The sequence below is a fragment of the Dendrobium catenatum genome, unplaced genomic scaffold (assembly GCF_001605985.2).
Source record: "Dendrobium catenatum unplaced genomic scaffold, ASM160598v2 fragScaff_scaffold_1602, whole genome shotgun sequence".
Lineage (NCBI taxonomy): Eukaryota > Viridiplantae > Streptophyta > Magnoliopsida > Asparagales > Orchidaceae > Dendrobium > Dendrobium catenatum.
In genome coordinates, this window is record NW_021320064.1 from 154,294 (window position 1) to 173,734 (window position 19,441).

The 19,441-nt window shown below is 35.8% G+C and overlaps 1 protein-coding gene across 1 annotated transcript in view; it reads right to left on the reverse strand.

Moving 5' to 3' along the window:
- The window catches only part of LOC110092582 (histone deacetylase 15), a 113,209-nt gene that overhangs the window by 36,217 nt on the left and 57,551 nt on the right, over positions 1-19,441 (reverse strand). The window contains exons 5-7 of the mRNA XM_020817195.2: positions 10,988-11,063; positions 10,458-10,522; positions 10,165-10,220 (exon numbers count right to left, since the gene is read on the reverse strand). Coding sequence (XP_020672854.1) covers positions 10,165-10,220; positions 10,458-10,522; positions 10,988-11,063 — 197 coding nt within the window. The remainder of the gene's footprint in view (positions 1-10,164; positions 10,221-10,457; positions 10,523-10,987; positions 11,064-19,441) is intronic.

The following is a 19,441-nucleotide window of genomic DNA, read 5'->3' on the forward strand; positions in this document are numbered from 1 at the left end:
GCCTTTCAATTCTCACAGGAAGCCCTAATCCTATACGCGAATACACAAACACGAATCAGCTGCGTCGTATTTACATATATACCGAAGAAAAAATTTCGAGGTGGTGCCTCATACTGTCTCGAGGCGTTACGCTCTAATGCGTACGCCTTGTGCGAAAAAATCGTAGGCTTAGTTGGATGGTTCGAGGCGTAAGCCCTGATACGCATGACTTCCGCCTCGACTTGAGGCGCGACTCAATGCGAACGCCTCATCCGCTTTTTTAATGGTTGATTAAAGTGTCTGTTAGTATTCTCCTATCATGCCTATAAATATGAGATGTTTTTGTGAAGAAAAGGAGTTGATTATTTTGAGCAAATTTGTTATTGACCTGCGGGTTATTGGAAAAGCTTGCGAGCTTATTCCATTCTTCTTTCTCATCCCCTCCGGAAATGTAGCGAGCTCTTTCCACCCTTCGTCTGGGCTTCTAACCTCTTTCGTCTCTCCGCAAGTGCCACTCCATCTGTATCCTTTTTCTTGAGCTTTGGTAGTGATTGTTAGTTGACTTGGAAGCATCTGTTGGAAGAATTGGACGACCTTGCAGTGGTGAACCATCGGTTTGCTAGCCCTATGCACTTATCTTATTTAACCTACAATTCGATGCATGTGAGGAACCGGCTCTAACGGTTGTCTGAAGATAGCGTTGTTTTAATTTTATTTCTTTCTTAAAAATATCTTCGTGCTTTCTTGTTGGATTTTGAGTGTTTTAGTTGATTACTACTATTTTAATAGAGTCTGGTTTGAGTTTTATCCATTGTTCTCTTTGTTTCAGTTTTCTTATACTTGTGCTTACATCATTTCTTCTCCTACTATTCAGGTCTATGGCTAGCTTGTAGAGGTCCCAATCAATTTAATTTCTACTAATGATTTAACTGCCCATGTGGGTGATAGACCAGGGGACAGTGTTAGATGGCAAGCTGATTGACTTGATTGCTCATCTTCTTCTGTGGTTGAAGAAGTGGATGCGGGTAATCATGATATTATTCGAGATGATCATTTTTGGGTGGGTAAACGTCGGAAGCGGAAATCAAAACAATAGCTTTTTTTGGTTGTGCTATCCTCGGTTGGCTTTGTAGCTTTTTATGGATGATTTCTTTTTTGGCCCTGAGGATTTTCTGTGTTGATTGGGCTATGATGTGGCTCGGGGTCATCACTCGGAATCTATGGCTAGTTGGAAACCTTTGGTGGTGGTTCTTCTGAGCGATGCTGACGGTTAGTTGATTTTTTTTGTGGATTATTGCTCACTCACTCCTCTAGATGGTTCGTGTATGGATTCGGAGTGATTGGTAGTCTTTGCCTTTACTGAGCCCGCTGGCTTTTTGTCCCCACTTTCTTCTTGTTGGAGCTTCCCATTATTATCTTCTTCTGTATCCAGTTTATATTTCCGGGCTTTGTTCTGGGTTATCCCTTGTTGTACTCCTTTTATTTTCATGGAATAAGATTATTATTTGTTTGAAAAAAAAACACCAATGTAAATGGCTCGCGGGTTCGGAAATGAGATAACCTTGCACGCAGCCACGGAAATAAATATGACATGTCTTTTTCAGATTTTTTTCGTCTTTCAATGAACACGGGTATCTGATACGCGTGTCCTTTTGAAATTAAACAGTATTTTAATTGGATACGGCTTTGACGTATCCGACACGTATCGAAGTCGTATCGGACGTGTATCCGTGTCCGACACGTATCCGATACAACACGCCTTCATCCAGGATAAATTGTTTGAAATATCGTACTCCATCGAGGATAAATTGCAATATTCTTTATATTCCCACAAAAAACGTATCCTTAGATGCCACATTTAGTGCAGATGGTAGAGTGATTGATCATTACAAATAATATGTGGGTCAGATAAAATGCAATATCTACTTTGTGGAAGTGATTGGCATCATAATTTCTATAGGATAAAGAGAAAAACAAATATATGTATTTCATTTTATCTACTTGAAAGTTTTCTATAGAAGTGCTAATTTCTCATTTATTGTATTATATTTTGCAGAGAAAGGTGAAAACAAAGGAGATCTCGCTAGTTTGACTTATGCTTATCAAATATTTTTAATGTTAATCTGAATTTGTAATTTTTAAATATTTATACTAACCTTATTATGCTTGTGACACTGCAATATTTATATGCTTGTGATGTTTATCTGGCTTTAAGTTACACTAGTTATATGCTTGTGACTTTCTTAACTTCTAATTGAAGAAACGCCAAATAAGGTGGAAATAATGAATCCATAACTAAAAGGGTATAAATTTTATTTGTTTATTTATTTACCCCAAAGGAACAAAATCTTATAAGACAGGCACTTAAAATGGTATTGTCAAGTAAAGTTCTTATTTAACCACTATATCTAGTTTTAAGGCCTAGGCAAAGAAGGTGAAGCAGTAAAGACTGAATTCAGAGTTAGAAAAAAATTTATAACCCATCATCCAACATTGTTCTAAATTGCTGATGAAAGTACAAACTTTGCTTAATATGCCTTGAAATACTTTTTACTGTCCATTTATGTCTACTTCTAAAAGTTTTTGGCTGTGGCTTGTTGTGTCTGGCCTTCTAAGATCAAAATTTCTGTTTAAACAATTCTCTATTTTATTACCTTACCATTGTAAAATTTCATGGCATATACATGTTTTATTTTCAATTGAAAAAATACTTGATGATCCGTATTCTTGTATTTATGAATTCCACTAGTTGCAAGTTAGTATTCCATTCTTCAAATTGATGTTGTAATATGTAAATATTTTTCCGCATGATAGTTTTTGAATTGTTGGTCAAGTTCTGGAACTTTTATTCGGTCCAATGAACGTACGCTCCTCTATGTTCGGCCACCAATGTTTTAGCGCCACGTAGCATGAAGAAAAGTTGCCGACCCGACCCGACCCGCTGTTTTTTGGGTTCTCGCACGTGCGTTTTTTTAAATCCTTGACAAGCCGAACAACATCCGAATTATCTTTTGGATATATTTCAAATATTTATCAACACTGTAGATTTTCATTTGGATATACTAGAATCAAAGGCGAATCGACTTCCTATAACTATTCATTTCCTTCATAGTTCGCAAGCAAATCCCGTGATTTTGAAGCAAAGCTCCGGTCGAAAACCTCCACAGATATAATGGCTGAGGTTAGAAATTATTGCTGAAGAACTTTCCTTCTTGTTATATAGTTCATCTCGTTTAAAAATTAAAAAAAACATATGTTTAGGGTTAGGGTTAAGTTAGTATCGTTCTGTTCTCGTATAAAAAATTGAATGCACACTGTCAGGACGTTTTGAAATCTCGATATTTTCGTAGTTTGCCGTAATACTCGGTACTAATCGGTATTCGGTGCTGATCGATGTTCCTTGGTACTGCTCGGTACACGTCGGTATAGGGTATTTATCAGAGAAAATGCTCGGTATTTAAAAACAATATATGAGTATTTCATTATAATATAATATTCTTTGCTGCTCGGTATTGGTTGGTAATGTTCGGTGATGATCAGTGCATCTCGGTACAAACCAGTAAACCTCGGTACAACCCTTTTTTTAGCAATAAATCTTGATATTTATACTAAATATTTAATTATTTTATATATAATATAATGTTATAAGCTGATTGGTACTCCTCGGTATAACTAGGTACAGTTAGTACAACTCGGTAAAATTCGGTACAACTTTTTTTTGAGAACTAATACTCGGTATTTACAGTAAATATATGAGTATTTTATATATAATATATTGTTATATGCTGATTATTAGTCCTCGGTACAAGTAGGTATACTCGGTACACCTCGGTACAACACTTTTTTTTTGTTTTTAATACTCGGTATTGGTCGGTATTATGATAATACAGCGTATATCTGATTGAACATCTACTTTATTATGCAGGGATATTGCCCTAAGATTCATTTTAGATGTCGAACTTCAAGTTTTAGAGAAGTTTGTAATGAGATAGTTCTGAAATTTGGGGATCCCTTTGTTACAAGAGTACGGGAGCTACATATTAACCAGTTCCTATACATGCCTTGATTCCCTCAGAATGTTCCAATTGTTTATATGTTATTGTCGACGTGGGACATACATTCTGAAGTTTTGTTATTAAAAGCCAGACGTTAGCTTTCACATCTGATGAAATAACTTTGATTATTGGCTTACCGAACAGAGGAATTAAGTTTGAATCAGGGACTACTACAACGGGCGGAAAAACAGCAAATGACATAAGGCATGATATTCTGAAATTGGATGTGTCAACTCCAGTCGAGAATGTAAGGAAATAATTCATTGTTTACTTATTGTCCAACATATTCTTTCCAATGGCCAACTTTCGAGTACAATTTACAATATTGGACGTTGCGAAGAATGTCGAAAACTTTGGAACGTACAATTGGCCCTAATCCATTAGGGATTTCCTCGTGACTGAATTTAATACAATAGCAAAAAAACGATCAAAAAGGTCAATCTCTAAGATATGTCATGCATTTGTTATGATTATAATTGTGAGTATTTCTTAAACATATGAAATTGTTTTATTTACTTAACTATTATATAGTTTTTTTAATCATTTTTACATTGAATTATTTTGTTGATTTTTTTTTGTATAGATATGGTTCTTTGAGTATACAAAGTTCCACCCGGTAGTGGATGATTTGGCTCGATCCCGTCTTATTCGTTGGGATGGAAAATTTAATTATGGAGATAAAGATGTTAATAATTTATTAAATAACCTTCATGATTCTGAGGTACTAAACATATGTTTAGTCATTTAGCTTTATTCTGTACTTATATATTTTTGATGTTTTATAAAACATTTGTTCCAGATATTTATATATTTACAAGGGATTACAGATGCTGAGAAGAATTTAATTGAGAGTTCTTCCACATATCATACAGGAGAGCATCTGCAAATTGTACTTAGTCCACTCACAACCCCACATATATCTTCTAAAGCGCCAACTCCATCTCCACAAAAAATTCCAACTCCAGACAGGCCAAGTAGAATGCCAAGCCCCACTGATTCAACAATCCAACCGCCATGCCTCACTGAATATCCTATCCTACCTCCAATCCACACTGAATCTACTATTCAACAAGCAATCCAGAATGATTCTCCAATCCAAACGCCAATCCACACTGATTCTCCAATCCAACCGCCAAGCCCCACTGACTCTCCTATCCAACCGCCAATCCACACTGAATTTACTATCCAACCACCAATCCAGAATGATTCTCCAATCAAACATCCAAGCCCAATAGAATTTACCCCAAAACCTGATGTAGATCATTCTATTCCTGAAGAAACGAACTTAAATATTCTAAATCAATCCATATATAAATTTATTATGCAGCAGCACTATATAGTCAAAAAAATGGGATCAATCGAACTGTCAAATACTATACTTGAAAGACGGGTAGCAGTATTGGAACAACAAGTATTCGACTTAAAAGATGAGAATAATAAAAAATTTTGTGGTATATATAAAATCATGAGTCATCATTTTCCTGCCTATTTCAAGTCAGAGCGAATTGGAACTCCGGTTCCCTCATCTTCAAGAACTGAATCTAACAATAACAATTTGGACGAAGTATCCAAATCTGTTGATAAAATTGTTGAGGAAATAACCAAAGAAGTAGATTTTAAAGGGATGGAAGAGGTTGTGAGCCCATCTGAACATGAGGAATTTCCTTTCCCTTCATCTGATAGTGGAGGCCCGTTGTAGCAGTCCTTGGTTCAAACTTAATTCCTCTGTTCGGTAAGCCAATAATCAAAGCTATTTCATCAGATGTGAAAGCTAACGTATGACTTTTAATAACAAAACTTTCAGAATGTATGTCCCACGTCGACAATAACATATAAACAATTGGGACATTCTGAGGGAATAGAGGCATGTATAGGAACTGATTAATATGTAGCTCCCGTAGGCTTGTAACAAACGACTCCCCAAATTTCAGAACTATCTCATTACAAACTTCTCTAAAACTTGAAGTTTGACATCTAAAATGAATCTTAAGGCAATATCCCTGTATAATAAAATAGATGTTCGATCAGATATATGCTGTATTATCATAATATCGACCAATACCGAGTATTAAAAACAAAAAAAAAGCGTTGTACCGAGGTGTACCGAGTATACCTGCTTGTACCGAGCACTAACAATCAGCATATAACAATATATTATATATAAAATACTCATATATTTATTGTAAATACCGAGTATTAGTTCTCAAAAAAAAGTTGTACCGAATTATACCGAGTTGTACCGACTGTACCTAGTTATACCGAGTACCAATCAGCATATAACATTATATTATATATAAAATAATCAAATATTTAGTGTAAATACCGAGATTTACTCCTAAAGAAAGGGTTGTACCGAGGTTTACCGGTTTGTACCGAGTTGTACTGAGATGCATTACCAACCAATACCGAGCAGCAAAGAATATTATATTATAATGAAATACTCAGATATTATTTTTAAATACCGAGCATTTTCTCTGATAAATACCCTGTACCGACGTGTACCGAGCAATACCGAGGAACATCGATCAGTACCGAATACCGATTAGTACCGAGTATTACGGCAAACTACGAAATTACCAAGATTTCAAAACGTCCTGACAGTGTGCATTCAGTTTTTTATACTAGAACAGAACGATACTAACTTAACCCTAACCCTAAACATACGTTTTTTTTTAATTTTTAAACAAGATGAACTATATAACAAGAAGGAAAGTTCTTCGGCAATAATTTCTAACCTCAGGCATTATATCTGTGGAGGTTTTCGACTGGAGCTTTGCCTCAAAATCACGGGATTTGCTTGCGAACTACGAAGGAAATGAATAGTTACAGGAAGTCGATTCGTCTTTGATTCTAGTATATCCAAATGAAAATCTATAGTATTGATAAATATTTGAAATATATGCAAAAGGTAATTCGGATGCTGTTCGGCTTGTAAGGATTTAAAATAACGCATGTGCGAGAACCCAAAAAACAGCGGGTCGGGTCGGCGACTTTTCTTCATGCTACGTGGCGCTAAAACATTGGTGGCCGAATGTAGAGGAGCGTACGTTCACTGGACCGAATAAAAGTTCCTTTGTTTCTTAGGGCGGATAATGGATTGTGTGCTAATTATTTCGTTTTCCCAATTATGTCTAACTATTCAAATAGGGATTCTAGATTATTTTGCAAACCCCAATATGATACAAGTAATTTACTTTAATAAATTAATTTTAATTTATCTAAGGTACAAAAGTTTTTGCTTGTGTTGTGTTTTCTTGTTAGATTGATTTTATTTATAAGCATAAGGTATTTATGTATGTTTGATGGGAATGCTTAATTTGAGTGTTGATTTAGAAACTACTCGTTAGGTTTGATAATCTAAACTCGACCAACTACTCGTTAGGTTTGCTTGTTTATGGGCTTGTAAGGCACAATCAGTTTGTTCATTAAATGGTTCGATAGATTTGTTTGCTAATAATCTTGATAAGACACATTTGGTTATTGAGCTTATTAATATCTTATTTTAAATGAGTTGCTCGTTTAAAGCTCGATAAGCACAATACGAACCTAATAATAATTGAGCTAAACCAAGCTCAAATGTCTATGATTCCACACGAACCAAATTTGAACGCAAATAAAAAAGCTCAAATAAGGCTCGAACAAAGCACAAACAATCTGGTAATAAACAAGCACCTGCTCAGCTTGGTTCTATTCATTTGCAACCATGATTTAACACTTCAAGCAACACTTAACATGAACAAATAAAAAAAGAGTATTCATAATAACAACACCAAATAGTTGGGATAAAATTAATGATGGTAATATAAAATATATAATAATTTATAAATGAATCTTTCTATGTTGCTTGTTCTAATATACTATGTCATTGTTATAATTGTCTCTTTCATAACTCTAAATTTATCTTTTGATGTAGACAAGAAAGATACGGGACCCTATATTTCTTGAGCACAATAGACACACAAGAAGAAATCTGACACAATGAGTAGAACTTAAAACAAATTGTATTAAATAAACGCTAACGACCCAAAACTAGAAAAACACAACAAAAGATGCTAGGAGATTTTAAAGAAATAAAAAAAACGCTATCCTCAGACAACCGTCAGAGCGAGTTCCTCACATAAATCGAATTTGTAGGTTAAATTAAAGAGACAAGAAGAAAGGGGAAGGGGAAGGGACAAGGCCACTCCAAAAGTAAACTTCATAATGAGGTACCTTTTGAGAATTAAAGAGCTACAAAACTTCAGCTCAAGCAACTTAGAGAACAAGCTCAAAACTGAATGCTCCAAAACAGCCAACCCGTGAACCACCAACAGCTAGGGACCAATCGAGCCAGCAAACCAAAAGTCTACCAAGTCATATGCACTACCTACCATGATCATTGGATGCTTTCCCATCATTGGATAGCTAAAAAAGAAAAGAAAAGAAAATAGAAAACAAAATATACTATTGTTCAAATAAAATAAAAAGCACATAAATTCTTGATAGCATCATCTTTTTACAAATTAAATTCAAGGCACAATAAATTTTCTTGACAGTAAAATATTCCTCTAGAAATTGATCTAAAATCAGGTTTTGAAAAGGTATCAGATGAAATTGAACATTTTGACACCAATCACCCTGTTAATTCAGTCATAAACCAGATACAAAAATGTTTAACGAACCAATGTTAAACAAATTTCGGAATAACTCGAAACAATCCCTATTTCTTAAGAACCAACCATGCTACAACAAAATTAGTAAAATACAAGGAAATTCAAATCATACCTTATAAACCAGAGGATATTAAAGAGGGAATAGAAAATTGAAAAAATCAAAAGAACTAGGAAGAATATTTAGTTTTCATTGATGTGAAATAGACCGGGAAATAAATAGTAGAAAAACTTAAGGAATCATAAAACTTGTACTCCACCAGGTTGACTGCATATCAAGTTAAAGCAGCTGAGATAGGGTTTTATGTTTGATTAGCTTTTAAATCTTCTTCGCTAGTTAAGTGCTTTTTTTTTCCTTCGATTTTTATTATGTTTTATGTCCTTATTTTTTCTTTTTTATAAATATATGGGTAGTATAGTAATTTATTGACTTTTTTGCCTTATGGATGTTTATAAATTTCTCTTTTTCTTTTGAGGATAAATTTTTTATTTCTTTTTTTTTTGTTTTAAGATTGAGTTTTAGGTTTTTCTGAAAATATGATGGAATCCGTAGTTTGAGGGGAGGTGAGGAGTGAGGAATCATAGAGGAGTCCAAGATTTCGCTAAGATTGAGTACCAAGACCTCCTTTCCCTTCCTCGTAGAAGTTCCTCCCCTACTTCAGCAGCATTGTGCTAGATTGGAGCAATTGCCATTGGTTCTGGGAAGGAAAAAAGGGTTTCAGCCTGCTATTAGGCTGAATTCCAGCCATGCTTGGAGGAAACACAAATTCTGCATTTTCTAGAAAATTCCAGTCATGAATCAGTATAGGAAGCTGTCAGTTAGGGTCGTGAGATTGATCTGCGCAAGGATGCAAGGAATTCTAGTCCACCTTCACATCTCCAGCTAATTGCTTACATCAAGAAACATTTCAAATAAGGTTGCTGGTTATCAATGCTTCTTGAATATAGAACAGCAGCCATTGAGTTGGGGAAACAATGATGTTGACTTCTTGATTCAAGCGTATCTTCTAAAAAAAACCAGTTCGCTATTATCCAATCATTAGATTAATTGTCCTTGAAACCTTATTTGCATGCAGGTTGGCTGCAAAATGATCCAGCAACTCTTGGTCCCGTTTTTCTCAACTGGTCGGAGGGCCACCAGCCATAAATTAGGCTGGAAAACTCGTCAAGAGGTGTAGAGGTATTAGGACATGAGTAGCAAGGTACTAGGAGCAATTCCAGTAAATATAGGAAGGAGTTGACTGGAGAAAACCTGAAAGCTATACTTGGAGATGTTCAAAACCTTTATTTCAATTGGTTTTATAAGCATTTGGGCTTGTGTGTATAGTTATCACCATAAGTTGTGTTTGCTTTCTAGTAGGCTTTTCTTTTCCTGTGGATTGGGTTGCACTAAATTCTTTCTTTAAGTCATTACATAGGATTAATCTTGAAAACTTTGCAGTTCGGTGTCAAATTGGAACGCAAATATACTTCCAGAGTACCTTGAAAGCAAGCAGCTTGATTGTTGGACAGCTTCAATATGATCTGATGAGTGTACCTGCAGTCAAAGACAAAATCTGAATAAACTTGTTCATTCTAACAAATGGAATCCAAAAATCAAGGAATAGGAAACATACAGCAAAGAACCCTAGTCATGGTCATTAAAGAACCCAGGCAAAAACAATTTCACCAATGACTCAAAATCTTGACAACAAATAATTGACCTCTTTAAGCCATGAAGGTCCAAAACTGAAATTAAACTATCAAAAAAGAAATTGAACCTTAAGCACTTTACCTTCTGGAGCTCTTCTAGTTGGATTTCTCTGGCAGGTATTAGCGTGCATTTTCCAGGAAATATTCCTGCAAGCATCAACAAAAACGTACTTTTATTCACAAGAACCTTTAGGACCATAAAAATACAAATTGGCAGTAACAATGGTTTAAAATAAATAATTATGAGCAAGAATTTAAGCTCAGCTGGATCCTCTAAATATTTTACACAGAAGTTTCTATGCTTTACCTCATCAACAAGGATATAAATCCATGGATTAAGTAATGCAATACGTGCTTTGTAAAAAATAAGAATGCAAAGCAGTAAGAAAACGCCATGCCAAAAAGTAAATATCATGCAGGAGAGAGCCAATTTCTGCTCAAAGAAAATTTGTAAGTGTCGATTTAATTCAACTAGTTAGAAACAGCATTTATTAATAATAAAGGCGAAGCTACAGCTAGAGGAACATAAACACATGACCTGCATAAAACTTATAGAAACAAAGCATGACAAACAAAATCAATTTTTGTAAACAGAGAAATTAAACATAATACCTGCCGCAGCAAGACTGGCAGCAATGGCTTTAAGGCGATCAGGTCTCTCTGGGTGTGGATGAGACTTCATCACAGCCTAAATAAAATAGCAAGTAAATAGCATTTCACCTACCAAAACTGAATGAATTTATCCATGGAAAAAAAAAAACTTCAAAATTATAAAATAAAAGCGAAACACCAGAACTGAACAAATAAATACAAGAATTTTAGTTCATATTTTTGGTGAATGGCAATGACCATAAACCCCATAGGGTTCAAAATGAATCACATGTTCTCCAAGTACAACTAATTCACATCAAATCCACATGGAAACGTAGTATCCTTATGATCTTTGATTAATAAAATAGATAGGGTTATTTGATATCTGAAGCATTCCAATCTATTTTCATTCCTATAAGTGGCAAAAGGTAAGGGTTTCATAGGAAAAAATCGGGTCAGTATATCCAGAGTTAATTCCTAATCAGATGGATTCTAAAAATTGACATGTTACCATTTCAATTACATTTAAATGGCATGAAATCATATGATTTCAATTTGCATACAATATAAAAATAAAGATAACTCATATAAAGTTTTCAAATAGTAAAACATTAGGACATTTATATGTAATTGGCAGAACAATTGTTATAAAAGGTAAAGCAGAAATTACACTAATACAAACAACAATTTTTCACGAAATATAGATTCATGAAATATTTGATGTTAAATTGATAGGAAATACTTGAGTTTGCAAGCAAACCTATCACTAATTGGGGAAAACAGCGATAATAACGTAAAATCTGGACCAAAATCAGCCACAAAACTTTCTATTGCAACAAGGAAATCAAAGCCAAACAAACACGAAGCAAGACACAAGTGATCCTCAATTCGAAAGGAGGATCGTTCTCTCTCAATCTCTAGACAAAGCAATCTAGAGCCAAAACGCCAAGGTACTCCAAGAGAAACTCAAATCATGCATAACCCTAACCCTAAAACAAACCATCCTATTAATACAATTAATTTCCTAATTCAAACTTCCCTCATTAAAATTTTCCCTCTCATCCTAGCCGCCCAAACCTTCTCCCCCAATTTTGCTCCAAGTGGGGCTCACATATGTCGGCGGCATGCACTAAAGGAGGCGGACCCGTTCCGCCTCATGTACAAGTGAGCCAACCGCTGGGCCGGTTCAGGATGAACCGGCTTATCAATACCGCCCTGCCAAAGAATTAACTTGTCCTCAAGGTGAAAACTAGGAAACTGCTGTTTCACCCTCTTATATAGTTCCCACGTGGCATCATAGTCAGGTAGATTCTTCCACTGGATTAGTACTTCTTTAGCTCCATCTTCTTTCTGGCGACCCCCATTAATTCTAAGGGTTCCAGAATCACCTTCAAATCCTCAGTAAGCGTTAGCGATAACTCCGAGCTGGTTGTATAATCTCCAATGGCTCTTCTCAGCTGCGACACATGGAAAACCAGATGAATAGTCATCGTGGGTGGTAGTTTCAGCCGATATGCTACCGCTCCAATTTTTTTCAATATTACATAAGGCCCAAAAAATCTTGGAGCGAGCTTCTCATTTGTCCTGTTGGCAACTGTCTTCTGTCGGTATGATCGGAGCTTTAAGAACACCCTCTCCCACTTCAAACTGGATGTCCTTCCTATGCCCATCAGCTTATTTCTTCATAATCTGTTGAGCTCTCAGTAGATGTATCTTCAATTCCTCTAACACTCGATCTCTCTCCCCCAAGTACTCCACTAAAGAAACTGGAGTACTGCAACTCCCAGAGTGCACAAAGTATGGAGGGTCCCTTCCGTACAATACCTTGAATGGAGTCATCTGTGAAGCCTAGTGAAAAGAGGTGCTGTACTAGTACTCCACCCATGATAGCCACTTGGCCCATAGCTTGGGTATCTCCGATGCAAAGCATCTCAAGTAGGTCTCCAAGCTCCTGTTAAACACTTCCGTTTGGCCATCTGTCAGTGGGTGGTAAGCAACGCTCCTCTTCAGAAATGTCCACTGTAATCTGAACAACTCCCTCCAAAAATGGCTGAGGAGCTGCGACATGGAAAACCAGATGAATAGTCACCGTGGGTGGTAGTTTCAACTGATATGCTACTGCTCCAATTTTTTTCAAAATTACATAAGGTCCAAAATATCTTGGAGCGAGCTTCTCATTTGTCCTGTTGGCAACTATCTTCTGCCGGTATGGTCGGAGCTTTAAGAACACCCTCTCTCCCACTTCAAACTGGATGTCCTTCCTATGCCCATCAGCTTGTTTCTTCATAATCTATTGAGCTCTCAGTAAAGATTTCTTCAATTCCTCTAACACTCGATCTCTCTCCCCCAAGTACTCCTCCACTAAAGAAACTGGAGTACTGCTACTCCCAAAGTGCACAAAGCATGGAGGGTCCCTTCCATACAACACCTTGAATGTAGTCATCTGTGAAGCCTAGTGAAAAGATATGTTGTACCAATACTCCGCCCATGATAGCCACTTGGCCCACAGCTTGGGTGTCTCTAACACAAAGCATCTCAAGTAGGTCTCCAAGCTCCTATTAACCACTTCCATTTGGCCATCTGTCTGTGGGTGGTAAGCGGCGCTCATCTTCATAACTGTCCCCTGTAATATGAACAACTCCCTCCAAAAAGTACTGATTTCAGCCTTGCTTTGGTTGCCAACACCTAGCTGAAGTAGGAAACGGGTTGTCCCTCCTGCATGAGTAATGCCCCCAATTCATATCCTGAAGCATCTGTATCCGCTATAAAGGCCCGAGTGAAGTTTGGTAGAGTTAATACCGCTACCGTGGTCATAGCCTTCTTCAGTTTCTCAAATGTTGTTGTAGTTGCCTCTCCCCAAAAGAATCCATCTTTCTTTAGCTGCTCTATCAGTGGCCACGCTATAGTATTGTACCCTTTTACGAATCTCTTGTATTACCCTGTCATCCCTAAGAATCCTCTCAACTCCTTCATATTCCTAGGTAAGGGCCATCTCAACATAGCCTCCACCTTTGACTGATCGACTGCCACCCCTTCCTTGGACACGATATGGCCCAATTACTCCACACTGGTTTGGGCAAAGCAGCACTTCTTCAGGTTGGCCCTCAGCTGATGCTCCTGTAGAACTCCCAATACCAACTTCAAGTGCTTAAGATGCTCCCCAATTATGTTGTACACCAAGATGTCATCAAAAAACTCTAGCATAAACTTCAAGAGATACTGTCCGAACATCCTGTTCATCAGTGACTGGAAACTAACAGAGGTGTTGGTAAGCCCAAAAGGCATAACTAGAAACTCATAGTGCCCCTCGTGTGTCCGGAAACCTATCTTTGAGATGTCTTCCTCCCTCGTTCGAATCTGATGGTATCCCGACTTTAAATCCAGTTTGAAAATATCACTGCTCCATACAGTTCATTCAAAAGCTCGTCAATCACCGGAATGAGAAATTTATCCGGCACAGTCTCCTTATTCAACGCCTTATAATCTACACAAAACCTCCAGCTCCCATCCTTCTTTTTGACCAGTAATATTAGGCTAGAGAAGGGACTCACACTTGGTCTGATGATCTCAGCTTCCAACATCTCCCAAATCAGCTGCTCAATTTCATCCTTCTGAATCTAGAGGTAGCAGTAAGGTCGTACACTACGGTGACACCCCCTCCTTTAGAAGGTTTGCATGCTCCTGTTCTCTGAGTGATGGTAACCCTTGAGGTGGCTGGAACCATGGTTTAAAATTGCGCAATAAAAGGCGCGCCTCAGTGCAATATGGTCCCTTTAAGCCTCAAAGCCCACACAATAAATTCAGGTTATGAGGCTTACGCCTCAAGTTTACTGAGACGCACCATAAGGTGCATCTCGCCTCACAATTTTTAGGTGCCGCCTCTAAAAAAATTTACCTAATATTTTTTTTCAGTTCGGACCCTCAATAACCGACGTGGCGCGCATAGTGAGATGTCAACGTGGCATCAACATTTAAGCCCTGGTAAAGGTCGAATGGCAGACGCGGCGTTTCGGTTTTCAACTTCCATCAAACATTACAACTTTCAAGCATTCGCTCCGGAGCAATTTCAAGCATTCACTTAGTTCCTTCTCAGATGTCGTCACCTCCAAAGAGAAAGGTGATTTGCTGCCATGTTTTCTGTTACGTTCTGTGTATTTTATGGTTATACTATGCGTAGGTGTTCAAGATTTTAAAGTTATTTGTATTTTATGCTTACGCTATGTGTATGTGTTGCTTCTCAAAACTTTTTAAATGTTTGATACTTTGATGTCATCATGTTTTCTCTGTATTTATGATTTATGAATTTATGTTGAAATTTGAAACATAAACCATAACTAAATTTTAAGCACCGAGTACTCTATGCATATGTTGTGTGTACTCAATGCGTATGTTGTGCGTACTATATGCGTATGTTATGCGGTGACTGGTAGGTGTAGAGATTACACGCGTAGCAGAGTTTGACCCATTTTGGACCTGAAAACTAGCAGTTTTTTGTCCGAATCGGGTCATTTGGGTCGGGTCGGGTTCGGGTCTAGAAAACCGACCCGTTTATAGAAACGGGTCGGGTTCGGGTTGACCCGAATAGTACCAGGTCAGTTTCGGGTTTGACCCGAACCCGACCCGTGACCCGTAATTGACACCCCTATTTTTATGTATGAATGTTTGAAGAAGTTCAATCAAAGGTAAAAACTGCAACTGTTATGAAATCATATTTCTATGCGTATGGTATGCGTGAGTTATGCGTATGTTATGCGTATTATATGCATATGTTATGCGTATGGTACGCGTATGGTATGCGTATGAAATGCATATTTTATGTTTTTTCTCAGAGACGATAGCGTCTTGTTTGTTGATAACCTTCTTAATTCTAGAGCTGACATTGACGAGTTATTAAGCGACAATTATTTAGGCAATGAACATGTAAATATTTTTGTCCTTTTGTTAAATGAGAAGTGTAACCTTATGCCTGACAAGTACTATAAATTTCTATACATCTCGCCAGTCTATTGGGTTAGTAACTTAGTATTTAATTAATCAGTTTAACACTAGTTTTAACTTTTAATATTTATTTTCCATTTCTTACATTTACTACTTACACTTGCAGAATAACAAAGGAAGGGAAAAAATTGTCCAGATTGTAAATTGACCATATAACCGAACTTTCTGTTTCTTTAAAAAACATTTTATTACAGCCAATCATTGAATCCTCGCACTGGACCCTTCTTGTTGGTTTGCTGAAAGAACAAATATGAAAATTTTATGGCTCGTTGCCCCACCGCGTCAAAGAGCATAGGCTTGTTGTTCCAAAAATCACAAGTGTTAGATTAACATGAACTCTTCAATTTTATAAATTTCTTACATAACTAATCCTTGCTACGTATTTTTCAGATTAAAGCCCTATATTCTGACACGAAAGGAGCTTTTAATAGTGATATCAGAAAATGAAAGTTTTCTACCATTAAAGGTGTGCCAAAACAGAACAACTCTGTAGATTGCCGAATGTATGTCTGTAAATATATGGAAATGATATGTCTTGAAGGAAACACTGAATGGACTGATAGTACAAGTTGGAAAGAAGACATGCCAAAGTATATGGCAGAATTTGTATATGAAATATTTTGTAAATCATTGATAAAATAACAATTTTTTAGTCTGTAAAATGTTTATTTCTGAATATTCGTTTCTTGTCTGTAAAATATTTATTTCATGAAACTGAAAAATATATTTTTCAATTATGTGTATAAATATTATTTACATTGATTTGATTAAAAAAGAACTTATTTAATGATCATACGCATAAATCACGCATATCGTACGAATATCGTACGCATATCGTAAGCATATAGTACGCATAACTTACGCATACCGTAAGCAGACCATAGGCATAGACTACGCATAACGTATTGTTTAAAAGGGTTTGTGTTTGGTATTTGCATTTAAAGTTTAGTGTTTGCATTTCATTTTTGTTTTAAGGAAAAAATAATTTTATAAATGTTTTTTAAATGTTTTTTAAGAATACGCATAACACACGCACAAAAAATGCATACAATATGCATAATACACGCATATATTACACAGTTATCCATATTTATAAATTTCAATTAAATATTTTAATTAAGATATTATAACATTATTTTATTGAATGTATTTGAACAACTACAAAGGGTTTTAATGTTATAAATATTATTTGAATATTTTTTAAAAATACGCATAACGCACGCACAAAAGACGCATAATGTAACGCATAATACACGCACACATTACGCAGTTATCCATATTTATCAAATTCTATTAAATGTTTTAATTAATATATATTTTTGTTTTTAAGTTAGTTACATTAAAATGATGAGAAATATGTTTTTACACGTTGAACTTAAATTTGTTATTACACATTAGACACAATGTGATTCTTATGATTTCATTTTCTAGTCTTAAATGTATTTGAACAAGTACAAAGGGTTTATGGGTCTTAGTGGATTGTATTTAAGGATAAGAAATAAGGAATATGATGTTTAAAAGGGTTTGTGTTTGGAATTTCCATTTTAAGGTTTAGTATTTGAATTTCTTTTTTTTTTTAAATATTTTTAAAGAATACGCATAACGCACGCACAAATGATGCATACCGTACGCATAATACACATATATTATGCAGATATCCGTATTTATAAATTTCTATTAAATGTTTTAATTGAGATAATAGAATATTGTTTTATTGAATGTATTTGAACAATTACAAAGGGTTTGAGTGCTATAAATATTATTTGAATGTTTTTTAAGAACACGCATAATACACGCACACAGTACGCATAAAAGACGCATAGAGTACGCATAATACACGCACATATTATTATAAATTTATATTAAATATTTTAGTAGATAAATTTGTATGGACTGAGGGGCCGTGACATAATTACATGAATAATAATTTTCGTTAGCTGGGGACTGACGGGTGACAGATATGGTTGGGAGGGTAAGAGGGTTGGTTGATTTTTTATGAACCTTTATTACTTACTATTGCTCAACATTCATATTTCCACTATATAATACAGGAATGCTTGGCTTAGGACAACTCATGATTTTTAAATATAAGTAATGCAGCCATGATAGAAGGTAAGATTTTTTACTTCAGAAAGTAAGTCTAAGGCTGCTGATAGTTTGTGATTCTTTTGAGAATGAGGATAACTAAGTAGATTTCTCAATCGTAATAATTAAAAAATTAGGTAATCCTTATTCTCAAATGAATCACAAACTATCATTAGCCTTAGACTTATTTCTGAAGTAAAAAATCTTTCCTTCTGTCAAAGGCTGCATTACTTCTGTTTGAAAATTATGTCTAAAAATCAAAGGAAGGTTCTCTTGTAATTATTTTGGTTGAATTTTTTTAATAAAATGTAGTAATGTACATAGGTTCTCTTATACAATTGTATTTGTTATAAATGTTATTTAAATTTGTTCATTGTGTTTTTTATTTTGTACATAAACATTCTTTAAATGAAAAAGAATTTTTAATGATTTTTATTTTTCAAAATACGCAATGTTTATGCAGAGAGTATGCACAGCATACGCATGGAGAACGCATCGTATACCCAGATATTATGCACAGTATACGTATAGATTACACATAATATAATACTGAACACATCCAATACGCATACTAAACCCAGAAAATCATATCTTTTATTAACTATTAATACAAAATAATACATTAAGTTTCAACTGCTCCAACTGCTAATTTACAAATACTTTAGAAGAAGTTTTACAAAATACACATATAATACATCTTATATATGCAGAGCATACGCAAAATATACGCATAGTGTACACATTGTTCTGCTTTATCGACGGTTCGATATTATATAATACTGAACACATCTAGTACGCATACTAAACCCTAAACGGGAGCTGCTCTCTTTGCCTTTTGCTTGGAGGTTTCTTCTACTGCGAGTTGGGCTGCTGTCTTCTCCGTCTGACTGGCGGCCGCTTCTGTCTGAGGCTGCTATCTCCTCCGACCTGCATCAGGTCATAGAAAAGATTAGAAAGAACTCGTTTACTTCCTAATTTTCTCAATCCGGATGGTCAGAAATAATGAGAAAGCTGCATCAGGTTATAGAAAAGATCCAGCATAGAAACATAGCACTCAGGTGGATGTAGGAGAACATGTCTATCTAAAATGCAATTGCTATGATAAAGTTGTGAAATGTGGTGTGACTAGGATGAAGGAACACATTTCAGGTTCTCACAATAATGTTGCTCCATGCTCCAAAGTTTCAGATACTGTAAGGGATGAGATAAAGTCATACCTGAATAAGTCTATCACGTTAAAACATCTTGAACAGAAGTAATTTGAGGACAGAGTTGATGTTGGATCTTACTACGGGAGTGAGTGCAGCGTTAGGAATTTATCTTCTTCGATGAAGACCATTTCATCTAGGGGTGCTAGAGTGCCTATGGATCATTATATGGTTGACACATCAT